Source organism: Dendropsophus ebraccatus, chromosome 9 (assembly GCF_027789765.1).
Source record: "Dendropsophus ebraccatus isolate aDenEbr1 chromosome 9, aDenEbr1.pat, whole genome shotgun sequence".
Classification (NCBI taxonomy): domain Eukaryota; kingdom Metazoa; phylum Chordata; class Amphibia; order Anura; family Hylidae; genus Dendropsophus; species Dendropsophus ebraccatus.
This window is the reverse complement of record NC_091462.1, coordinates 25838263-25865178: the sequence shown is the minus strand read 5'-3', so window position 1 is coordinate 25865178 and position 26916 is coordinate 25838263. Positions and strand designations below refer to the sequence as shown.

The following is a 26916-nucleotide window of genomic DNA, read 5'->3' as shown; positions in this document are numbered from 1 at the left end:
GTAGACTGTCTAGAACCTCTATCCTAAATGAACATTATCCAGAAGAATCCTCCATTCTAAACCAAACTGTCCATAATATTTTGGTATAGGAGCAAGGTGGCACTCTGTAATGGGGTGGTGCTTACGGTACAAATCAGTCCAAGTAAACAGTAAAGGAATATCCCGGCACTCACCAAGCTCTTTGAGCTCTTTTATTAGAGTGTCACATCATACAGAGACAAGTAAGGAGGAGGCATTTCAGCCCGTGGCCTTCATCAGCAGGGCCGGCTACAGGGTTTTGTGGGCCCTTGGGGACCGAGCCTCAGCAGGCCCCTTTGTGAACCACTCAGGTGGCAACAGTAAAACAGTTGGTCCCCCTTTGTGTAGCCCCCTTATAGATGCCCCCCTCTGCACACACATTTTAGAGAACACTATACTAATACACTGTCCCCAAATTACTGTTTCCCAAAAAGAGACTCTTCAGTTGTTGTCAAACTACATATCCCATCATGTCCTGCAAGCAGTACATGGTGGGAGTTGGATAGTTATATGTTAGGAAACACCACACTAAATATACAGTGCCACAAATCACTGTTTCCCAACAAGTGAATCTTCAGTTGTTATCAAACTAAAACTCCTATCATGTCCTGATAGTTTTGCAGCAATTGGAGAGTCACATGGTCTCTAAACACCCCACAAAACACTGCCCGACTCCCCTTAGTACACTCACCATCTCCTGGCCGGGAGCTCTGCTGCTCTGTCCTCCTCTAATCAGGTCTGGGCCAAGGCATAAATATGCAGGGAGTGCAGATAAGTCTGATCTGCTGCATGGAGGAGACAATGGCTGGCCAGGCAGGGAGGGGAATGCTACCTACCTCCAGCCAGTCTCAGTGAGGAAATAAAACAGCTCTGGCAGGACTGGGCCCCCAGGGATGCTGTGGGCCCCGGCACTTGCCCAAGTAAGCCGGGTGCTGACGCCGGCCCTGTTCATCAGCCAGCTGATGAAGGTCACAGGCCGAAACATCTCCTACTTACTTGTATCTGTTTAATGTGACACTTTAATAAAAGAGCACAAAGAACTCAGTGAGTGCCGGATTATTCCTTTACTGTCCATAAATTTCTATCCTAAAGGCAGTTTCTCCAGAACCCTCCATCTTAGAGTTATACCGTGTGAAACCCTCGATCTTGGAGGTAGACTGTCTAAAACATCCTTGAGACAGACTGCCTATAAGGGTATGTTCACACTGAGTAAGTACGGCAGAACTTACTCTTTGAGCGGAGAGCGGCGGCTGGGGAGGAGCGCATGCCCTCTCAATCAAAGACAGTGGGACACTGAGCACGGCGGGATTCCCTGCCGCGGAATTCCGCCGTACTTACTCAGTGTGAACATACCCTAACTCTCAGTCCTAGAGGCAGAATAAGGCAGAACACTCTATCCTAGAGGTAGACTGTCCATAACTCTCTGTCCTAGAGATACTGTCCATAACCCTCTGTACTAGAAACAGACTGTCCATAACCCTCTGTCCTAGAGGTAGATTGTCTAGAACCATCAAACCTAGACTGTCTAGTAGCCTCCATCCTAATGGAAGACTGTCCAGATCCCTGAATTCTAGGGGAAGACTGTCTTAAACCCTCCATCCCCGAGGGAACCTGTTGTGGAACCCAATTACCCTGTCCACAAATTTATTTATAAAGATACACTGCAAGGAATGTTTGTTTTTGTTTATTTTATGTAAATATAATCAATACAAATATATATTTTTTTTACAACCACTAAGCGTCTGTATCTCTCCGTAACAGAAGCAATGGGTCTGCGACATCTTTTTAAAAAGGGAAAGCACATCCTATTCTGCCCTCTACTGTATGCTGGGGTCAGGATTGGGATAAACACCCTTTGACCATGAGACTTCCTTTATAGCATGGAGCACATGGAGGTGAAGAATGATAATAAAAAGTGCAAAATATGTAAATAAACATAATAGAGATATACTGCAAATCTTTATTACTGCCGAGACAATAATGATAAGCCTATACTGATAACATCCAGGCCCATTAGCATGTATCTGGAACTCATGCAGGCCAATGGTCAGGGTCTCTTATTTCTGTACTATATTTTTAACGTACATTTGTTGTTGCCCCGCACAGTGACCCTCTCATTCCGAAATTAAGAGCTGTAACATAATCTTTATGCAGTCGCTGAATTCCATATTATAAATTCAATGCATCTGATCAGGCACAATTCACACACAATATGTGCACTACATTCACTATATATGTCAGCATACCAGCATACTGCTGCCTCCCCGAGCCATGCCCATTCATCTCATTCACTGGTATGCAGCAGTATCTACATCCGTATACTGTTCTGATGGGGTGCCGACATAGACGGTGAACTTAGGAGACTAACAAGTGTGAACAGAGCCTTACACTTATGTGAAATAAAGGGCACCCTAATGGGAGCCTGGTTTACCCATCACCTTCTATTAACTGTCAAAGGGGAAAAAAATTAATCGGCTGGTGCTCAAAAGTTATACAGATTTGTAAATTACTTCTACTTAATAAATCTTAAGTCTTCCAGGACTTCCAGCTGCTGTATGTCCTGCAAGAAGTGTTGTATTCTTTCCAGTCTGACACAGTGCTCTCTGCTGCCACCTCTGCCCATGGCAGAAACTGTCCAGAGTAGTAGCAAATCCCCATCCTGCTCTGGACAGTTCCAGAGATGGACAGAGGTGGCAGCAGAGAGCAGTGTGTCAGTCTGGAAAGAATATATCATGGTGTACCCCTTTAAATATTATAGCTTTATAGCTCCAGGTAAGAATAGGCTAGATTGAGGTTAACAGGTTAGTTTGGGCCCCCTATGTGTCATTCCTGATAACACTACATTAGCTGCTATTTCTGCCTCCTGTATCCTTTACAGATGGCTTCCCTTTAAGACATAGACATTTACAGCCACCTATCTTTACACTGCTTTCTCCACAAAGGTGAACCAAGGTTTCCGTTATCATACAACTCATTGAGCCGGATAGAATTTGCCTTTGCCAAGCAGCAGAATAAGAGTTGGACTTTCAGTAACTTTTAGTATCTCCTGCGCCGGGTATCAAGCTGATCCTTGTGTATTCAGGCCGTGTACTGGGAGAGAGATGTAGATCCTATTAACGCCGGGCACGGTGCCATCCACAATTTAGGGAAGGCATCTATACCTGGCACATCCGCAGAATAAAGAAAAACTGTAAATATTCCCCATAATCTTCTTTGGCGTATCTGTATACAAACACATCTCGCTCGCGGAGCCATCTTGCCCAGAATTAAATTGATCTGCATCACATGTTCGGCTTATTAAATCTGGCACGCACGGAAGCAATCATAATAGTTTCATGTGCATCGCTGCTCAGGGCTGGAAAGAAAGGAAAAAAAATATATAATAATAATATCCTTCATCGGCTCGGGTAGGGTTCAGCGTTGGCTGCGAGCTTAGTGCTTTTAACCCTTTGTGTCCACTCGCAGTCCTCGTCTATTCTTGTGAAGCATAGAGAACGCTTTAGAGACTATGTTACCAAAGGGGGGGAAAAAAAATTCACATTCCTACCGGGATGAAAGTGTAAGAACAAAGTTGTGACCGTACTGATTGAAATGTGAGCTGTAACCTTAAGACTGTGCCAAGAGGCAGGTTGTAGTCTCCAGTGTCCTCTTACCTGGCCCGGGTGTCCCCACCTTCTTTAGGTTAGCGTACCTGGACTCCTTATAAGGGAAACAAGGAAGTGGTTACCTCCAAGTTGAAAGGTGTTTGTACCTGCTGGAAAAGTTTCATTCCTTTTAAACCTACATTCTTAGCTCACTCCACCTTCCTTCTTGAGCACTTTATTTTTTCTCATCCACAGAATGTAAGTAAGGCAATGTAGTCAACCATTGATACGTGAAGAATATTCTTTGCAACAACTGAAACTATTCTTTTTTTTTTTCTTTATATATTTACTCAGCCTGAAGTTTAAAAAAAAACAAAACGAATGGGGATTGAATTGATTTGGCTCTTAGCATTCATTCTGCATGGAAAAACTCATGTACAAGGTAAGATGGAGGTTACTATATACAATACGGTATCAGATATTGATGAGTGTCTTGCATAGGACTGCAGGTTACAGCTACACCAAGATTATGTCTATGTTCATCAAGTACAATATAGTATCAGATATTGATGAGTGTCTTGCATAGGACTGCAGGTTGTCTTGCATAGGACTGCAGGTTACAGCTACACCAAGGTTATGTCTATCTTCATCAGGTACAATATAGTAAATATATGGAAAGCTGTCACTTTTGTTATTGTTCTGCCCAGGTCTCAGGTGTCACAGACCCTATGAAGCTATAGATACAGATGAGAGTTCATTGTGTTCTGATTTGTTTTCTGTAGAATTTAGCTATTAATAATATTGTGCAATATGTTACACAATTGCTGTTATGCAAATTGGGGTAACCCCGGGCAAACCACTGTTTACATAGTTGGGTTCCACAGATGTTGTATGCGGTGTATAATAGGAGTGAACCATGACTGTATATTGTTCTAAGGGATTATATGTAATCACAGAATTGGTAAAGAAAAGGAGATTCATTGATACATATACAATTGTGGGGATGAAGATGAAATTCAAAACCCCTGGGATATTATGAGAGTTTTAGATTATACATCTGTGCGCTAATACTTGTGCCATTGACTGACCATATAACATTGCTACAGAATCCCCAAATAATAGAACCACCCAGAATCCTAGTAATATGTTATTTGTTAAACAGCATTCCAATAATATTGCCATATACTAATAGTGGTTGTATAATAGTGTCATACAGGGCTCAAATAAAGTGGTCATATAAAAGTGCCATACAGTGCTTAAAAAGTGCTTATACAGACAGTAAATAATACTGATATACAGTGGTAATATATATATATATATATATATATATATATATATATATATATATGTATATAATAAAAAAAATAGGGCCATAAAGTTGTCATATAGGTCAGTAACAGTGATTTAATACTTGTGTGATTAAAGGGGTATTCCACTCTAAATAACTTTTGATATGTTACTGCCCATGGTGAGACTAACAATTCATTCTATACTTGTTATTATCTGTTCAGCCCCCTTCCCCCAGTTCTGAGCTGCTGTCTTTTTGCTGAAGACACAGAAAAGTGTATGTGAGCTTTTCTCTCTGTCTCCCCCTCTTCTCTCCTCCTTTCTGAGACAGCTCATGTATACTCCTGGCAGGATTTATCTGAAAATTTGTAGCTTCTTTGTAATGCTGGGAGGGTTAATTTGAGGTCAAGTTGCTGATAAACTCATTGTGAATATCCCACCCAGCATTACAAAGTTGCTGCAAAGTTGCACATAGGGACTTGTTTACATCAGCTGTCTCAGAAGGGAGGGGGGAGACAGAAAGAAAAGCTCACATACAGTTTTTTGTGTCTTCAGCAGAAAGCAGCAGCAGCTCAGAACTGAGGGAAGGAGACTGAAACCATAATAACAAGTTTGGAATGAATTGTTAGTCTCACCATGGGCAACAACATATGAAAAGTTTATGTCTCCAAAAACAGAGCCATAAAGTGATCACATAATAGTGCTATACTGTAACTGAATAATGGTGCCACACAGTTCAGAAATAATAGTGCCATACAATGCCAATATAAAGCTATACAAAGCCCAAATAATCCCAAACCTATTTTCCTTACACTGGCATCTCACTCCTTCCATAATACAGAATAATGCTACACCTGTTCAGTGAGACTCAGCATGTGCAGTGAGTGCATGTTTACATATCTGAACACCTGAAGCTCCAGGTATTTAGTCAGTGTTTGGCTTTTGGCACAACATGATTAGTATAAGTCTTAAAGGGGTATGCCACTAAAGTATAACTTTTCATATGTTGCTGCCCATGGTGAGGCTAACAATTCATTCCTGACTTGTTATTATTTATTAAGCCTCCTTACCCTAGTTCTCAGCTTCTGCTTTCTGCTGAATGCACAAAAATCTGTGTGTGAGTTTTACTCTCCGTCTCCCCCTCCCCCCTCCCTTCTGAGAAAGCTAATGTAAACAAGTCCCTGGCAGGCTTTATCTGCAACACTGCAGCTTCTTTGTAATGCTGGGAGGGTTAGTCTCAGTTCATAAACAACTTGACCTCAGAATAATCCTTCCAGCATTACAAAGAAGCTACAATGTTGCAGATAAAGCCAGCCAGGGTCTTGTTTACATCAACTGTTTTAGAAGGGAGGGAAGAGGAAGGTGAGACAGAGAGAAAAGCTCACTCACAGATTTTTGTCTTAGAAAAAGCAGCAGCTCAGAACTGGGAGAAGGAGACTGAATAGATAATAAAAAGTATGGAATGAATTGTTAGTCTCACCATGGGCAGCAACATATCAAGAGTCATGTTTGAGGGGAATACCCCTTTAATGTACATGGCACAGAGAAGCATGGGGCATTGTAAGATGTAGGAGAATACTCCATTTGGTGCCATGTGTACTTTTCCATTCTACTGTAGAATCAGAGCTCCAGATATATGACATATGAAAGAGCCATAATACTGCACATGGGGCTTATACCAAGCTGGTTCTCCTACAGGTGCTCATTTCCCTTATTCATTGTAGGATTATTGCTCATCAATTCTCCCAAATAGACTATTTTCCCAATACAGGAAGAGCTTTGTGTAGTTCCAGCTCTGATACATGACGAATAATAGACAGATACGGGGAAGTTCCAGAATGACCTGGATTTGCTGTTCATTTAGAGGAAGTAAATGTGAATTTATCACCACATTAATTACACCGTCACAAATAAATATTTGTATACTCTAAATAGTATCAGTGAGCTATAGAAATCATGGCTAATGGATATCCGGAACTGACAAAAGATTGAGAGCAAGGATTGCTACTAAAAAAGTCAAAGCTGAGCTCTGATTGGCTGATTTGGGCTATTTATCTATCTAGGTTCTATTCATAGATGGTTCTTATTATAATTTTACATTCTAGTTATAATTTAAAGGGGTATTCTCACCAATGACACTCATCATCACCCATATGTCAGATAGGTGAAGAGGTGCCTGTCCAAACTGTGGTGGTATGACCATTGGACCGTGACTGATCACAAGAACAGGGGTCCCATGTCCCTGGCTGAATGGAGCAGTAGTTAAAGGGGTACTCCGGCACCAATAAAAAAACAATCAATCAAACATAGTGTTTACACTTACCATCCCTCCTGAGTCTGTCTCAGTTTGAATTTCCCGCTGTTTGTAGGTCCCTGAAGCTCCAGTTGGTGTCTTCATTTTTTCTTTACTTCCTGGTTTGGGCTTTCCCATGATGCACTTTGCCTCCTGTGACGTCTAACTGACTCTCTAAAACTGTTAGATGGCTTACATCTTGTTCAGCCAATCAGAGCTGAGCAACCTGTGTCATCTGACAAAGGGAGACTGGCCTAAAAGGGCTTAGACCCGCCTCCCTCTTGATGATGTCATTGTCACAAAATGGCTTCCTGGGGTCAACAGTCATTAGGTAAGAATGTGTTTACTTCACTTCCTGGTGGGGGATTGAGGGGGGAAAAGATAGGGAAGGGAGGCAGATAAGTGATTAAAGCATATTACAAAGTTATATAACTTTCTAATGTGTTTCAATTACTGGGAAAAAGCTTTTCACTGGAGTACCCCTTTAAACTCTATTTAATTCTATGGCTCGGTAAAAGATAGCTGAGGCTATGTCAGACTTGGCTATGTCAGGCCCATATAGTTGAATGGGGCAGCAGCACACATATCTGATCAGTCAGGTTCCCAGCAGTTGAATACCCTCTCATAATCATCACCTATCCCATTGATGAGTGACTATGAGTGATGAGTGAGTGTTGTTGGTAGGAAAACGTATTTAAAGGAGCAGAACCAGTTCCTTGTGTTATTTCTGAGAAGATGACAGATGGTGTTATGTCTGCCCCCTGCACTGCCTCCTGAGGCCTTCTTATATGTGTAAAACTAGTTTAGAATTCCACTTTCTATTCTATGCTCTATATACGTGCAAATTATTTCTTATGGGTGTGTTGGGGTCTTGACTGGAAGAGAATTTTTATCCATTTAAAGTAGATGCATAAAGTAATTTATTTCTCATGTTACCATATCTTACCTTTAATTCAGTAGAAATCTGTATAACTGCTACCATGATTCATAGAGAAAGTCTGTGAGTCCTGCTTCCCCCACCCACACATAGAGAAAGCCTGTGAGTCCTGCTTCCCCCACCCACACAGAGAAAGCCTGTGAGTCCTGCTTCCCCCACCCACACATAGAGAAAGCCTGTGAGTTCTGCTTCCCCCACCCACACATAGAGAAAGCCTGTGAGTCCTGCTTCCCCCACCCACACATAGAGAAAGTCTGTGAGTCCTTCCTCCACCCACACATAGAGAAAGCCTGTGAGTCCTGCTTCCTTCACCAACACATAGCGAAAGCCTGTGAGTCCTCTTTCCTCCACCCACACATAGAGAAAGCCTGTGAGTCCTGCTTCCCCCACCCACACATAGAGAAAGCCTGTGAGTCCTGCTTCCCCCACCCACACATAAAGCCTGTGAGTCCTCCTTCCTCCACCCACACATAGAGAAAACCTGTGAGTCTTGCATCCCCCACCCACACGTAGAGAAAGCCTGTGAGTCCTGCTTCCCCCAACCACACATAGAGAAAATCTGTGAGTCCTCTTTCCTCCACCCACACATAGAGAAAACCTGTGAGTCCCCCTTCTTCCACCCACACATAGAGAAAGCCTGTGAGTCCTTCTTCCTTCACCAACGCATAGCGAAAGCCTGTGAGTCCTTCTTCCTTCACCAACACATAGCGAAAGCCTGTGAGTCCCCCTTCCTCCACCCACACATAGAGAAAGCCTGTGAGTCCTGCTTCCCCCACCCACACATAGAGAAAGTCTGTGGGAACTGCTTCCTCCACCCACGCATAGAAAAAAGCCGGTGAGTCCTGCTTCCCCCACCCACACATAGAGAAAGCTTGTGAGTCCTACTTCCTCCATCCGCCATAGAGAAAGCCTGTGAGTCCTCCTTCCCCCACCTACTCATAGAGAAAGCCTGTGAGTCCTGCTTCCCCCACCCACACATAGAGAAAGCCTGTGAGTCCTGCTTCCCCCACCCACACATAGAGAAAGTCTGTGAGTCCTTCCTCCACCCACACATAGAGAAAGCCTGTGAGTCCTGCTTCCCCCACCCACACATAGAGAAAGCCTGTGAGTCCTGCTTCCCCCACCCACACATAAAGCCTGTGAGTCCTCCTTCCTCCACCCACACATAGAGAAAACCTGTGAGTCCTGCTTCCCCCACCCACACATAGAGAAAGCCTGTGAGTCCTGCTTCCCCCAACCACACATAGAGAAAATCTGTGAGTCCTCTTTCCTCCACCCACACATAGAGAAAACCTGTGAGTCCCCCTTCCTCCACCCACACATAGAGAAAGCCTGTGAGTCCTTCTTCCTTCACCAACACATAGCGAAAGCCTGTGAGTCCCCCTTCCTCCACCCACACATAGAGAAAGCCTGTGAGTCCTGCTTCCCCCACCCACACATAGAGAAAGTCTGTGGGAACTGCTTCCTCCACCCACACATAGAAAAAAGCCTGTGAGTCCTGCTTCCCCCACCCACACATAGAGAAAGCTTGTGAGTCCTACTTCCTCCATCCGCCATAGAGAAAGCCTGTGAGTCCTCCTTCCCCCACCTACTCATAGAGAAAGCCTGTGAGTCCTGCTCCCTCCGCACATAGAGAAAGCCTGTGTGTCCTGTTCCCTCTACCCACTCAATAGATGATTGACAGTTCTTCTTGTATCAGTTTGAAACTGTCAATCACTGTATATGGGCAGAGATGAGCAGAACTTTCTGTACTTCCTGTTTTCAAATTAATGAAAGAAGAGCTGTCAATCACCTTGTATGGGTGGAGCAAATTGGGCTCACAGGCTTTCTCTATGTGACCTAGCAGCATTTCTACACTTTTTATATGGGGAGGTAGAGCACACAATCAGCCACTATAATCACTATATGAACATATCAAGAAAAACGAATCTCCTGTGTTACACCTAATACAAGTGGTACATGACTTCTATCTTGAAAGCAAACCAATCCTCTCGGGGCCTGTATCCTTAGCATGTTTAGTTAAAGGACAACTCTGGCCAAAATCAATTTTTTATGTGTTATTTCCTAAGCAAGGTTATACAAATTCCTAATATACACTAATTATGGGAAATGCACAAATAGTTCCCTCGATTTACTAGATCAGGCAGGCTTCAATTTCCCCCCCCCCCCAAAAAAGTGATGTCCTGACCCGGTCTATACCTGAAGATTCCAGCAGGAGGCGCAGTATATGTCGAAATTACATGTAAAAAAATAACTAGGCCCTTTCTTCCTTGGGCACAAAATTCAGCTACCCCCCCCCCCAGCTCATACCCTGTCCTGTGCAGCGGGGTGAATGCTCCTCTATTGCAGTCCCTGCTGCCTCTCTCCTCTGCGGTAATTGATCAGGTTCGGCGGGAGATAGGCGTCAGGGACCGTGATAGAGGAGTGGGGGAATGGGGGTAAGCTGGGGAAGGGGCAGGTAGCTGAGTTTTGTGCAGGAAGGCCCCTGTTATTTTTTACATATAATCTCTACATATACTGTGCCCCCTGCTGGACCCTTCAGGTATAGCCCGGGTCGTGATGTCACGTTTTTTTTTTTGTACAGAAATTGAAGCCTGTCTGATCTACTAAATTGAGGAAAATATATGTGCATTTCCCATGATCAATGTACATTAGGAATTTGTATAACTTTGCTTAGGAAATAACATATTAAAAAAATTGATTTTGGCCATATACATCCCAGTAACATTACTGATGAATCTGTTATTTCTCAGAATTTTTTTTTCATCTAATGTTTTTTTTGCTGCCGACCAAAGCTTCCTTCATCTCACACACTCCTCTGTTTCTGCCCGTCTCTTCTGCTCTCGGATTTAGGCACTTGTTCTCTGGGAAGTACAATGACTTGTGAAGACTGCCTGAAGTTAGGACCACACTGTGCATGGTGTTCTCAGAAGGTAAATCTGTAAACCGGTGTAGCATGACAAGAATTGTACTTTTATATTATGTTACCATGAAATGCTTCAGGCGCGGCCGTCTTGTTTCTGTCAGCTTTCTTTGCAGCTGTCCTAGGTATTTTTATTTTTGCAGACTCTTTCTGCATGCGGCAGGGTAAACCACCGTGTACAGCCTTTAATAAGCTTTGTGTACGGCTGAACGTGTTTTAACCTGTTATACACAAGAAGTGATCTAAGGTCTCTTAAAGGGGCCATAGCATTTCGAAAATGATATATGTAATTTGCAGATTTTGGGGGAGATTGATCAAACATGGTGTAAAGTAGAATCGGTTCAGTTGCCCCTAGCAACCAATCAGATTCCACCTTTCATTTTCCAAAGAGTCTGTGAGAAATGAAAGGTGGAATCTGATTGGTTGCTAGGGGCAACTGAGCCAGTTTTACTTCACATCATGTTTGATAAATCTCCCCCTTTGAGTCTATTTCCTTCCTAATTTTTTTTTTAAATACCTCTCCTGTATCAACACTTGCAGTCTCACTGACTCCCTAAATGAGAGATACTGCAGCTGCATCCCCCTCCTCCCCCACTTTCATGTTTAGTATTAGGGTAAATTCACACGGGCAGATCCGCCGGGAGTCTCACGCACGAAATCCGCCGCTAATCCGCAATACACGTATTATTCTTATTATTATTAATACGTGTATTGCAGATTAGCTGAGGATTTTGTGCGTGAGACTCCTGGCATATCCGCCCATGTGAATTTACCCTTAAAGGGGTTGTTCACAAAAAAAAATAAAAAATAAAAATCTTTCAAATTAACAGGTGCCAGAGATTTGTAATGTATTTCTATCCAAAAATCTCAAGTCTTCCAGTACTTATCAGCTGCTGTATGTCCTACCCAAAGTGGTGTATTCTTGTCAGTCTGACTCAGTGCTCTCTGCTGCCTACCCTGTCCGAGACAGGAACAGTTTAGAGTAGCAGGGGTTTTCTATGGGAATTTGCTACGGCTCTGGACAGTTCCTTACATGGACAGAGGTGGCAGCAGAGAGCACTGAGTCAGACTGGAATGAATACACCACTTCCTGCAGGACATACAGCAGCTGATAAGTACTGGAAGACTTGAGATTTTTAAATAGAAGTAAATTACAGATCTATACAACTTTCTGAAACCAATTGATTTGAAAGAAAAAGATTTTTGCCGGAGTACCCCTTTAAAGATTACATTTTATTGGGGTTGTCTTCAGCGATCTTTCCCTCTAGTGTGTTAGAACCTACTTGGCCATTTTGACCCTAGATTATCACATTTTGTGTCTATAATCCTACTACAGAACTAAAGTCATCAGTAGATACCATGGAAGGGGTCGGCCCTCAGTACCATATACTTCTCCGGGCCCATGGTGCCTCATTTCCCCTATACATGTATTCTTTATATTATAGACTATTATACCGTATGTATTTGTATTTTTATTTCTGCATTTTCCAATATTCACACAGTTCAGCTCTGCCGCCATACGGCGTGTTGCTCTTATTACGGCGTCTTTCTGGCTTATATTACATTGAATATTTTTTGTCAGCCAGACAAAACAGTGGGAGGAATTCATTGAGCCATTTAAGGGCTCTCACTGCAAACTCCACTTCCTGCCTCTGTAAAAAAAACATCATTCATCTAATACAACAGAATTAGATGTCGAGATTGCTTTAGAGATAAATGGAAAATGAATCAATAGTATCGTCTGGGCGGAAGTCAGGAGTGCCCCCGAGATGTCCAGACCTCATCAAGGCAGGATCTTACCATCTCCTCATACTGCTGGGAAATGAGTTATCAAGGGCTGGGATTCCCTATGGCGATATAGAATATGAACATTAAAGCTTAGGATCACTGAGGAGAGGTTTTTATTTTTTATTTTTTTAGTTTTTTGGGTGCATAACTATCATTTTTGTTTCTTCCGTCTACATACATATGAAAATCATAAAAGCTGAATGGCAGAAAATCTCTGTATAGCGTCCCTCCCCATCCCATTGTATTGGTACACTGTATTACACTAGGGATGGGGGACCTTCGGCCCTCCAGCTGTGGCAAAACTACAATTCTCATCATGCCTGGACAGCCGAAGCTAAAGCTTCGGCTGTCCAGGAATGCTGGGAATTGTAGTTTTGCCACAGCTGGTGGGCCAAAGGTTCCCCATCCCTGTGCAGAGGGAGAGGTAGCAATAAGCCCCGATTATGTAGAGTTTTCTTGAAGCAAGTCGGCGGTATATGTTAGAATACTGGCAAAAAGTAGGCTGTGATCCATCTTATGGTGCTCCCATGTGTTCCCTATAGGGACAAGAGGGGTAAGGCACAGCCAGGCAGCTTAGGCACCAGCTTATTACTCCAAGAACAAAAGGGTTAGGCAGCAAAAATCCTGAACGCTTGACCCTTCTTTCCACCTTTATCATCTGTCAGTAGAGGCCAATATACCTTATACATTTGACCAAACTTCTTAGCAGTGACGTGTTTGGCCAACTTTTGTTTAAATGTCATTTACAAAAACTTGTGACATGACCCTTGGTCTCACTGCTGAGTGGGGCATCTGTGGGGTCTCAGGATAGAGCTGGAGCAGCCTATAATCTAACATGTTTGGAGGCCTCCGTACATATTATGTTGAGGGACAGAATTGTCTGGCATGTTGGATCCTTTCCTCTTTCCTTCCTCTTCTTTTTTTTCCCTTTCCTTTTTTTTTCCTTTTCCCTTCCTTTTTTTCCCTTTTCTCTTTATTTCATTTTATTTCTTCTTTCTTTCCTTTCCTCTTTTTTCCCTTTGCTCTTTCTTTCCTTTACTCTTTTTTACCTTTCATTTCCTTTCCTCTTTCGTTTCTTTCCTTTTTCTTTCCTCTTTCTTTCCTTTGCTTTCTTTCCTTTCCCTAGTTCTTTCTTTTCCTTTTTCTTTCCTTTGCTCTTTATTCCCTCTTTCTTTTCCTTTCCTTTTTCTTTCCTCTTTCTTTCCTTTTTCTTTCCTCTTTCTTTCCTTTCCTCTTTCTTTCCTTTACTTTAATTTCCTCTTTCCTTTCCTCTTTCTTTCCTTTCCTTTCTTCCCTTTCTTTTTCTTTCCTCTTTCTTTCCTTTCCTCTTTCTTCCCTTTCTTTTCCTTTAATCTTTTTTTCCTTTACTTTAATTACCTATTTCTTTCCTTTGCTCTTTCTTTCTTTTCCTCTTTCTCCCCTTTCCTTTCTTTTCCTTTCCTCTTTTTTTCCTTTTCTTTTATTTCCTCTTTCTTTCCTTTTTCTTTCCTCTCCTCTTTCTTCCCTTTTTTTTTCCTTTCCTCTTTCTTTCCTTTACTTTAATTTCCTCTCTTCTTTACTTTACTCTTTTCTTTATTATTTCCTTCCTCTTTCTTTACTATTTCTCTCCTTTTTCTTTCCTCTTTTTTTCCCATTTCTCACCTTTTTCTTTCCTCTCCTCTTTCTTCCCTTTTTTTTCCTTTCCTCTTTCTTTCCTTTACTTTAATTTACTCTTTTCTTTATTATTTCCTTCCTCTTTCTTTACTATTTCTCTCCTTTTTCTTTCCTCTTTTTTTCCCATTTCTCACCTTTTTCTTTCCTCTCCTCTTTCTTTCCTTTTTCTTTCCTCTGTCTTTCTCGGCCACCAGAGAAGTCTGGCAGCGGCTTACCCTTCCTCTCTCTCTCTATTAAGAACACATGACCATTATGCCAAACCATTTGTTGATATGTATAGCAGGATCAGTAGAGATACTGTAGCTGTTGGCCAAATGAATGTCGATCTGATGGCAATCGCATGTTTATGGGAACCTTTAGTCGTGAACAGAAAACACAATATGTACCCATAGAGCTTGATCATATATCTTATTTCTATAATCATTTCTGATTTTTATACTATATTTGTTTATTGGTTTATTTGAACAGAATTTTACAGGTCCTTTGGGAGTCCTAGCCCGTTGTGACACCCCTGAAGTGCTGCTCTTCAAAGGATGCCCAGCCAACAACATTGAATTTCCCATATCTAAGGTAGAAACCCAGAAAAATAATCCCCTAACAGAAGGAGCTCAGAAAAGCAGTGATCATGTAACACAGATCACTCCACAGAAGCTTGTTCTTAAACTCAGGCCAGGTAAGCTATGAGTTAGGGGTAGCCAGGCTCTCCGTCACCAAGGCAAAAATTAGCTGCATTTGCCCTGTATAAAAATATCCAAAATATGGCACAAAAAAAAATTTTGATACCCGCCCCTAAGGAGGCACGACTAGTATAGCATGCCCCGCCCTTTTCCCTGGCTACGCCGCTGAGTTACTTGGTTTGCTATAAGCCTCAGCACATTTGCGATAAGCCTCAGCACATTCTTCAATTCCTTTTTTCTTATGTAGCAGAGGAATGTTTTAAAGGGGAACTAGATGAATTTAACCTGCTGATGTGTCCTTATTGCGCAGGAGGTGCGTAGGATGAAGGTATGTCTCTTACCTTCCGGTGCACTCGGTTGTTTACCCTATGGTCCTGTAAGACCGTTTGGAGAACTGGAGAGCTATTAGGTGCACTGCCTTGCCCTCAAAGTGTCGATCTAGCCCCTGCCGTCCCGCCCCTTCTAATGATTAGCAATGGAGCAGGCCAGCGCTCAGCAGATCAACGCTATGAGGGCGGGCAGTGCTCCTAACAGTGTTAACGGATTGAGAATTAAACGACTAAGTGCATGGAAACGGGCGCTGAGGACGAAGGTAAAAGACATCTAATCTGCTGATAAGTATTGTCACTCTCCTTAGCTACACAATTGGCGAATGTATCTCTCCCCTTGTCTTACAAGTAGATCCAGGTTAATGCTATCATATTTGCTGTAATAACTTCTATGAGTGCAATTCCGTCATCCTATAATCTAGTCTGATATACTGTACCATTTTTCAGCCAGGAAGTGCTATATAATATGGGATTGGCCATTGGATTAATACTGTATAAACCCAGCACCAGTACTACTACTACTGAAAGCTATTATTCTAACATTATTCTAACTCTCTATTAATTCCTCCAGGGAAACCAATAACCTTTCAAGTTGATGTCCGTCAAAGTGAAGATTACCCAGTAGACTTATATTACTTAATGGACCTCTCTGGCTCCATGACCGATGATCTGGCAACCATACAACAACTGGGATCTACGCTTTCTAAGGAAATGTCCGACCTCACTAGTAACTTCCGTTTGGGATTCGGGACATTTGTAGAAAAGCCGGTCTCTCCCTATATTAAGACCGTTCCGGAGGTTAAACAGAACCCCTGCCAGTAAGAACTTACTCACCCTTACTAATCATGATGTTCCTATAACTGCTGACTGGGATTAATTCTAGGAGCGTGTCATGTGTTACTAATCTGTGACTTATCGCACAATGACAAAACCAAGACGGCGTCCTGTGCCAGAATGACATACGTTTTTTTCCCTTCCTGTAAATAAAAAATTAGGCCTAGTTGTATTTTTCATAAGGAATATAAATGACGGCATATAATAGTTTTACTGTATGTTAGAGTAATCATATTACTTCTTTTTCTATTGCTTTACAGTTAGTGCAGTAGTTTTTATTGCTGTAAGGTGCCAGATTATCCAATATATATGTCAGTATACAGTGTATAGGGGCAGGATGGTTTCAGTGGAGGTAGGCTAAAGGTTCCCCTTCCATGTCTTAGAAGGATAAGCTGTCCTACCTGACTTCATAGGGAACACATGGACTTTAGTCGAGCCCAGTTAGAACTACATTTTCCTCTCTGCTCAGTATTCTACTTCTGTACTTCTGATTTTCCACATTATATTGCAATGCAGTACTGGAAACAGGTGCTGGGTCAGCAGACTTTCTGGATTATGCAGCAAGTCAGCCAAATGTATATATTTCAACTTTTATAAATTAACTTTTATTTAGTTGTTACTGCCTGAAATCCTTTTCTTCACTTAAGTCATGTGATCTCTCAATGACCCCCCTAGAAACTACATGTGTTTTTGTGCTCCCAGTGAGGTCTAAAATAGCAATATTTCCTATATGAATAAACTGCATGGGCAGTTCCACCACAAGCTCTCCACAGGTGGGGGACAGAAACTCTCATTATAGTTATTTATGATGAGGATTATACAGCCCCTATCAGATTTCTAATGGAATTGATGACAGTTCAGCCTCCCTGACTGTAGATTTATGGACTCTCATAGTTAGGCATATGTAGAGACAAAGATTATTAGAATGTCTTCTTAGCAGACAGAGAAGGAACTGGCTCTAGCTGCCCATGTGATGCTGTGCTGACAAATCATGGGTAAAATTTTACAGGAAGAGAATGCAGTTTGAAATCTGCAAACCAAGATGGAAGCTGTACAGTGGTCACATGACCCTGCTTCAGTAATGAATGCAGCAGAGGTGGGATAAAACAGATGATAGTGCAGGAATAGTGGTAATGAGTGTATATATATATATATATATATATATATATATATATATATATACACTGTATATATGGGCAAAAAAGAGAAAAAAAATTCTAACAGTCTATACAGCTGTATGTGATGTGCCAAACCATTACCACAAGAGAAAATTAGAAAGACTTCTTACATGTTACACAGGTCAAAAGTTTTGATCAGTTTGGAGACCCCCTCGGATCTCAAGGGAGAAACAAGATTTGCAGAGTATGGTGGCTGGGGAGTGAAGCTCGCTCTTGAGCACTTCTTCAGGGTATATCTAGAAAGTGATGGGGGTCTCGGCATTGAGATCCTGACATGACATGTATATAAACATCCTGGGGGAGATTTATCAAACATGGTGTTAAGTGAAACTGGCTCAGTTGCCCCTAGCAACCAATCAGATTCCGCTTTTCATTTTCCAAAGAGTCTGTGAGGAATGAAAGATGGAATCTGATTGGTTGCTAGGGGCAACTAAGCCAGTTTCACTTTACACCATGTTTGATAAATCTCTCCCCCCCCCCTGTTTCTATAATACCCTCTTATATACTTGCGCATATGGTGCATATGATGATTTTTATAAATCATTTTGTGAAGGTTTGTATAAAATCGAAAAATACTTACCTTCCCTGCTCCCCCACCACCTGGCCCTGCACTGTACTGCACATCCTCATGGGGGTATTGGCACAAGGGATTGCTCACTGTCAATAACTGGCCACAAAAGTGCCATATTAGTTACCATGCCAAGTGACTAAAAGCTCTTTCCTTTTTACAGTGAGGTGCCCTTAGACTGTGCACCCACCTTTGGATATAAACACGTTTTATCACTGACACATAATACAGAAGATTTTAACAACATGGTGAAAAAGCAAAGAATAACGGCAAATATTGATACACCCGAAGGAGGGTTCGATGCCATCATGCAGGCAGCAGTTTGCAAAGTAAGTAGCTGACACCGGAGACTGACAATTTGTTTCATACTTGTTATTACCTTTTCTGTCTCCTTCCCCGAGTTCTGATCCTACTGCTTTCTGCTGAAGACCCAGAAAATTGTGTCTGAGCTGTTCAGTCCGTCTTCCCCTGCTTCCCCCTTCGAGACATCCAGTCAGAGACAATGTTTACATGAGCCATATGGAACATATTGTTAGGGTCCTATTACACGGAGCGCTTATTGGCTGAATCGGCCCGATGTGGCTAATTATCGCTCTGTGTAATAGAGACAACGACCAGCCAATGAAACGATCATTGGCTGATCGTTGCTTTAGGCCTAGACCTAAAATCATCACCCACCAATTGCACATCGCTACATGTAATCACGATGCGCAGCCGACGACTGACGGGAGTCACATCATTACTTGTGTTTTTCTTCTTTTGTATCATAGGATCGAATTGGATGGAGGAACGGATCACTGCACTTGCTGGTTTTCGTGACCGATGCAGATTCTCATTACGGCATGGATAGCAAACTGGCCGGGATTGTGATTCCAAATGATTGCCAATGCCACCTAGACAGCAGTAATGAATACTATATGTCAACTGCCCAGGTAAAGTGCGGTTTTATTTGCTCTAGATTCATAGGATAAGAATGCTAAGATCATCCTGGCCGGTACTTAAGTACTGGCCGGATGATCTTTCTGGCCGCAGTGTTCTGAGGCGGGCACATCAGCGTGCGCCCGCTTCAGAACTTGCCACTGCACACAATAAAGCAAGTGGCCGGAGCCGTTCGCTTCATTGTGTGAACTGACAGGGTTTCCTACGTCCGCAATTCACTGGCTTGCTGCCGCAGAAAACTGACATGTCAGTTCTTTGCGGCCCGGCATGGGATCCCGGCCGGAGTGTATACGATGTGTATACGCTCCAGCCTGGATCCCATAGAGGAATAGGCAATGTTCCACGCTGCATAAAGTACGGCCATTGTTGCTGATGGCAATAACGGCCGTACTTTTACGTAGTGTGAACATAGCCTTACTCAGCCAAAAGCTTCCTATCCCAATAACCCCAATATACACAAGCCGTCAGCTCAGTTGTGGGGTAAAGGAACTTAAGGTGAATGTACCAGAAGGTGCATCACTTTAAGATTTGAAAACCAATAGACGGGTGATGCTGGTGCTACGGTACTTTTTTAGAAAAAAAAAAAAGGATTCTAATGGAGCCGCTACATAGAGGGGAGTGGGTTTCCTTCCATTGGGGGCGGTACAGCCAGCTTCCAGTGCTTCAGGCCGGGCCGGTGACCTAAAATAGACCGGTTAAAAAAAAGGACCACGGCACCGCAACCTGGCACCAGAACCAGCCTGTTGATGTTAAAACCCGGCACCAGCACCAGTCTGTTGATGTTAAAATCTTAAAATGATGTACCTGATGTACTTCGCTTTAAGTCTCAAAGAAGTGTTTATAAACATTGGATGAATATGTCTTGCTATTTGCCTCTTCCAGGAATACCCAACCCTCGGGCAGCTGATAGAGAAGTTGGTGGAGAATAACATTTTGCTCATTTTTGCTGTTACGGAAGAAGAAGTCCCACTCTATCAGGTAAGAGCAAAATAGTTGTCTACATAGTACTTTTAGATTCTATAGTCCCTTGATAATTCAGGCAAAATTGAGTATTGAGTTTTTATGGAGAAGCCTGTGCATATTGAACTAGGCACGAGAGTTGAGCAAACTTTTCAAAAGTTTGGTTCGGCAGGTTCACTGAACGTTGACATAAAGTCAGGGTTTGTCCAAACTGAATTTTAAACTAAAATTGCTAAACAATTGCCGGTTTTAGTGCAGTTCACAAAGTTTACTCATCTATACTCACCTGTCCCTGGGTATCCTCCTTCTCCCGTCTCTGGTGCCCCCTGTATTCGCCAAAATCCTGCTCAGCCAATCACTTACTGAAACTGGACAGCACCAAGGCCGTGATTGGCCGTGGCGCTATCCTATCTCAATCAGTCAGTGATTGGCTGACCAGGCTGGAGAAACCGGAAACCCATAGTAGGACAACAGGAGCGATACCAGGTGAGTATACCACCATTTTTTTTTTTTTTAGATATGCGGTCGCCATTTTTACAAACTCTTTCCAAACTTTCCGAAAAAAGTTCTGAACGGATCTCCGTTCAAAAGATTTGGTTTGCTCATCTCTAAAAGTCACCATTTGAACATAGCCATGGTCCCCTCCTTGTATGCTATACATTGTATGATATATATGGGTAGATTCATTTAGCACTGGTAGGGGGGCCTATACATATGTTCCTCTTTATATATAGGCGCATCCAGTATGTTCTTAACATTAAGGAGGAAACAAAACCAGAGAACTACTGTCAGTATTGTCTTTTGCTGCTGCTGCTGATGATGATGATTATTATTATTATTTTTATTATTATTATTTCCTGATTTTAACAAAATACTAAGTATTTAATTTTATGCAAGAGATATTTGCATGAAGAGAGGTTCAAGATTTCAGCACCAGCCTTTATTCTAATGGTAAGTAACCTAGATTTAGTCCAGTGTGCATTATCCATTCTGCGGGGCTAGCTCCAGTTGTCGTGCTCTGTGTGCTGCTCGGGTGCATCTAGCCTGCTGCACAGTGATTTAATATGTAGAATTGCATTAGCCTTTGATTAATGGTGTTTTTCCCTGGGATAAGCTGGGTCTAAACTGAATTGAGAATATAATGAGCAATATTTCCTGTGCGGCGGTAATCAGTAAAGCTGCTCGCGTTGTGTAGAACAGAAGAAAAGCAAAAATACAAATAACCCAAGGCCTCATATTTACTGAACATAAGTCTTGTCTCCCATTAAGGTCTAATTCACACGCAGGGAGATGTATGGCAGCAGACAGAATCCATTACCCTCTGTGTATGGTGCTATATAGGATGTGCTATGTCAGCAATGTTCTGGGCAGGCAGTGGAACCTTTGTATTTTCTCATATGAAATCAGAGGCCTACAGATGCACAGTGAGGCCTGTGGGTGTCCTGTTATTGCTCTGTACAAAGAATACAGCTGTGCGGCCTTAGGGCATGTTCACAAAATCACCATATGTGAACACACTCCTAAGGGCAGCCATAAAGATCAGTTCAGGGACAGGTGAAGTGAATAGTGAAGATTTTCTTGTTGTAATAATGGACCCTGTCATGGCATGAGTTGTGTTAAAGGGGCACTCTGGAGAAAAACAATGGGGGAGATTTATCAAACATGGTGTAAAGTAAACCTGGCTCAGTTGCCCCTAGCAACCAATCAGATTCCATCTTTCATTCCTCACAGACTCTTTGGGAAATGAAAAGTGGAATCTGATTGGTTGCTAGGGGCAACTGAGCCAGTTTCACTTTACACCATGTTTGATAAATCTCCCCCAATGTTTTCAAATCAACTGGGGTCAGACGGTAATACAGATTTGTAAATTACTTTTAATAAAAATTTCAAGTACTTACAGTACTTATCAGCTGCTGCATGTCCTGCAGGAAGTGGTGTATTCTTTCCGGTCTGACACAGTGCTCTCTGCTGTCACCTTTGTCCGAGACAGGAACTGTCCAGAGCAGGAGAGGTTTTCTATAGGGATTTGCTACTGCTCTGGGCAGTTCCTGACATGGACAAAGGTGGCAGCAGAGAGCACTGTGACTAGAAAGAATACAGCGCTTCCTGCAGGATGTGCAGAAGCTGATAAGTATTGGAAGGGTTCCAATTTTGCAATACAAGTAATTTACAAATCTGTATAAACTTTTGACACCAGTTGACTTGAAAACTTTTTTTTTTTCCTTGGAGAAATGACTTGTGCCTTTTTAGCAAGAAAATCTACACTATTACCTTCACTTATCACTAGTTTGATCGGAATGGCTGCCCTTAGGAGTGTGTTCACATAAGTTGATTCACCAGAAAAGTTGCATATTTTATTACTACTCAGAGGAACAACCTGGAGTTGTTTTGGGCTACGGCAGATTCATCACAGGGTGCCTAGCAAGTTGATGAATCTGACTGCTACATTATTTGGTTTTACAGACATTCATGCAGTAAAAAAAATTAAAATAATATATATATATATATATATATATATATATATATATATATATATATTCTTCCTCTATCATAGAGTCAAGAAAAAAAAAACTTCCCATTTTCTTTAATAGAAAAAAACCCCTATTGTCTGTCCCCTCTCTTAGCGCGCCTTGAATGACATATGGAAGTGCAGCCATGGAGCAGATGTGGTTTGTACATAAGATGTCATGTTCAATTTACTTTAAAGAATGGGAAACAATAATCAGAAAAATATGGTTAATGTTTGATATGTCACAAACTTGGCACCCGGCATTGAAAATTTTATCGTGTTTTACATCTGTTGCTGTGTCATCTGTCATTGGAAAAAATCTTACAAGGAGAATCTGCTTTTTGTACATTTTCTTAAAGGAATATTCCCATCCCCACTAATATGACTATTTTTGTAGGACTCCTCCAGTTAAAATTCAATCATTTAGCAAGCTCGTCTCCTGCTCCTGATATGCTGCTCTTTCCCTCCCTTCCCTTTGTTGAGTTTGTTGTCTAGGTTACCGACCACCACTCTGCTCTAAAAGTAGTAGTCTGGTTGGTGAATATATAGCTATAGTTTGCATATTTATATTTATTATACAGTATAAATACACTATGGGGGAGATTTATCAAACATGGTGTAAAGTGAAACTGGCTCAGTTGCCCCTAGCAACCAATCAGATTCCACCTTTTCCAAATAGTCTGTGAGGAATGAAAGGTGGAATCTGGTTGGTTGCTAGGGGCAACTGAGCCAGTTTCACTTTACACCATGTTTGATAAATCTCCCCCATAGTTTTTTTGTATGTTTTTTCCCTTCTATCTATCTATCTATCTATCTATCTATCTATCTATCTATCTATCTATCTATCTATCTATGCACATCAGCCAGACCACTGGTTTTAGAGCAGAGTGGTGGTTGGTAACCTAGACAACAAACTGTCAACAATGGGAGTTTGCGAAATGAATGTATTTGCAAAAACAAGTTATCTTTACAAGTATAACTATGTTTGTTGAGATGGGAATACTCCTTTAAATCACTGGTCAACCTTGGCTTGAAGCAATTCTTTGTATTATAGATTTACATTTATAGGACTTTTCTGGTTAAGAAAAATTGTTAAATAGTCTGTTTAGAGAAATCTGAGTTAATAGAGGAGGTCCGCCTTCAGCACTCTGTTAGTCAGAGACAGAGCAAAGCTAAAATGATAATTTTATGATGGCTCTGGATGACTCAAATGTCCATACATTGCACTAATGGGAACTGTGTAAGGCTATGTTCACACTACGTAAAAGTACGGCCGTTGTTGCCATCGGCAACAACAGCCGTACCTTGCACGTTGTGGAACAATACCTATTGTTCTATGGGATCCCGGCCGGAGCGTATACTCATTGTATTTGCTCCGGCTGGGATCACGTGCGGCGCCGCAAAGAACTGACATGTCGTAGGAAATCCTGTCAGTTTACACAATGAAGCGAGCGGCTCCGGCTGCTTGCTTCATGGTGTACTGTGAGGAGTGCTGATGTGGGCGCGTGCTGATGCACCCGCATCAAAACACTACGGCCATAAAGATCATCCGGCCGGTACTGCATTACGGGCCGGGATTATCTTTGCAGAGACTGGCCGTTCAGTGACCCAGCCGGGTCACGGAACGGCCTGTCTCTTACATAGTGTGAACATAGCCTAATGCTGCATTTACCCTGTGCGGGTGCTGTAGGAGAACTGAAACACTTGATGCTGGAGTTTGTCTTAGGGCCTTATTACACGGTACGGTACAATCGTTATATTGTTTTGATTTGAACGATAATCGTTTTGTGTAATAGGAGACAACGATTAAACGACCAACGAGAAATCGTCAGTCGTTTGATAGAGTTTGGACCTATTTTTATCGTTGATTGTTCGCATGGAATAAGACGTCGTTTGGTCGTTCGAAGTAGCAACAAACGCAATAGCGACGACAAGAGGACCGCAAGAACGATCATAAGTAACGATCATCGTTCCGTGTAATTGAGCGAACGATTTCACGTTGTTCGCCATAGCCGTTGTTTAAGATCGTTTATCGTTAATCATTGATTGTCGAAAAATCACTTTGTGTAATAGTACCCTTAGAGTATATCTGACAGATTGGAACCCCAGCAGCGGGACATCATGTGATGAGCTTATATTTTAGGTGAAAATATGAAAATAAAGGGAAAAAAAATTAAATCAACTGGTGTCGAAAAGTGCCAGAGATTTGTAATTTAGTTCTATGTAAAAATATCTAGATTTGCAGTACTTATCAGCTGCTGTAAGTTCTGCATGAAGGGTTATATTATTTGCAGTCTGACACTTTTATGTATTTTTGGTATATTTGCTCTCTGCTGCCACCTCTGTCCATCTCAGGAACTGTCCAGAGCAGTAGCAAATCCCCAGAATAGAAAAAATACACTACTTCCTGTAGGACATACAGCAGCTGATAAGTACTGGAAGACTGGAGATTTTTAAATAGAAGTAAATTACAAATCTTTGGCGTTTTCTGGCACCAGTTGATTTAAAAGAAAAATATTTTTGTTGGAGTACCCCTTTAACAATTTGGAATACAGATTTGAAAAAAAAGAAATATATATATATATATATATATATATATATAGGAGGTAACATTATATTAGAATGTGTGTAGCATAGTTTAGCACATTGTAATTAATAATGTGGATAAGGAGTATTTAAAGCCATATACCATTGCCATAAGACGGCATTCAGACATGTCAGTAATTACATGGCAGAACACCCCATCATGAACAAAGAGTAGCATGTAAAGAATAGAAGCCATGACAATGGGGCTGCATCTATAGAACCCAGCAATTAAGTGATATGTGATTGGGTGATATTAGGGGGGCTGCTATCCCTGGTACCTGGGAGGCTCCATGGATGCCTCAATGCTAGTCCAAGCTGCATAATAAACCATACATACTGTATAGCGACTGACACCACAGACAGGGATTTTTCTTTAGAAAAAAAAATTCAATACGTAAAAAATAAAATACACAAATTAAACGCTATCTGTGCCAAACCAAACTGTAGCCACATTATCACCTGACACTTAAAGGGGTACTCCAAACGGGATTTTTTTTTTTTTTTTTTTTCAAATCGACTGGTTTCAGAAAGTTATACAGATTTGTAAATTACTTCTATTTAAAAATCTCATGTTGTCCAGTACTTATCAGCTGCTGTATGTCCTGCAGGAAGTGGTGTATTATTTCCATTGTGACACAGTGCACTCTGCTGCCACCTCTGTCCGTGTCAGGAATTGTCCAGAGCAGGAGAGGTTTCCTTTGGGGATTTGCTGCCGCTCTGGACAGTTCCTGACATGGACAGAGGTGGCAGCTGAGAGCAAATATACCAAAAATACATAAAAATATGTTCAACATAAAAACACATTGCCTTTAAAGGGGAACTTTGACGAATCTAACCTGCTTATATTTCCCTATTGCGCATGCGGTGCTGAGGATGAAGGTATATCTCTTATCTCTATATCTAGATTACACTACAAACTGCACAACAACGGCTGTCTAACCTGCTGTGAGTTCCCCTTTTACTCCTTCAGTGTTTAAGTCATATAGTGCGTGACTGCAGCCCCTGTAAAAGGGAGGAATTCCACTTGTCCTGGAGACAGTATCACTGGCAGGAATCCTGCTGAGCCTGTGCATATTTCCAAGCACAAGCATAATATGCTGGCATGTAGAAGCCTGCCAGCATAGCGGGAAAAAAAACGAAGTGTAAAGTCCTTATATGGGCCAAAGAAAAAAAATTCTATCTATAAATAATAAATACACTAAAATACACACAAAAAATTTACAAATATATATACAGTGGTGCCTTGGATTACCAGCATAATTCCTTCCGGGACCATGTTTATAATCTTAAACCAAAGCAAATTTTCCCATAAGAAATAATTGAAATGCAAACAATTGGTTCCACACCCCAAAAATATGGATTCTTTTTATTCTGAATAACGTGTAGAACAGATTAAACAAATAATGCATAAACCTGAAGAAACAGCAGCAGTTTGTAGATACAGGATGGAACTACAGATCCCCATAATGCAGTAGCGTAGTACAACAGGCTAGAAAAGAGAAGCAGGGCTGCTGTCAGAGGCCTGTGTGGTCACATGACAGCAATAAGGGAGGGGTGTGTGTTAAGCATGGACCAATCAGGAAGTGAGATTGACAGAGCTGCGCAGGAGGACAGTGACAGAAACCTTTCCATACAGCAGTGTGTATAGCATGATTTGGAAGGTGAGGGAAACTTCCTAGGTCAGAGTACAGGGCTGTAGACCACCTATACAGACCATACCCCTCCACCACTCCCTCTCCCACCCAGTACAGGGAGCTCTCAAACCAAAGTGATGGTCTTAATCCAAGCTACAATTCTGAAAAACTGGGATCTCTTCTTGCCAAACAATCTTGATCCAAGTTACTCTTAAACCA

The 26916-nt window shown here is 41.8% G+C and overlaps 1 protein-coding gene across 4 annotated transcripts in view; it reads left to right on the top strand.

Annotated features, from left to right (window-relative positions):
* The window catches only part of ITGB6 (integrin subunit beta 6), a 115007-nt gene that overhangs the window by 43275 nt on the left and 44816 nt on the right, over positions 1-26916 (top strand). For 2 of the 4 annotated variants that reach the window (XM_069982789.1, XM_069982787.1), the window contains exons 1-8: positions 3754-3860; positions 3957-4044; positions 10973-11052; positions 14952-15156; positions 16061-16307; positions 18233-18398; positions 18840-19001; positions 19891-19986. In XM_069982789.1, coding sequence (XP_069838890.1) covers positions 3984-4044; positions 10973-11052; positions 14952-15156; positions 16061-16307; positions 18233-18398; positions 18840-19001; positions 19891-19986 — 1017 coding nt within the window. In that variant the 5' untranslated portion in view covers positions 3754-3860; positions 3957-3983. Of the gene's footprint in view, positions 1-3753; positions 3861-3956; positions 4045-10972; positions 11053-14951; positions 15157-16060; positions 16308-18232; positions 18399-18839; positions 19002-19890; positions 19987-26916 lie in introns of those variants that run through there. The other 2 variants (XM_069982788.1, XM_069982790.1) reach the window with 2 other exon arrangements.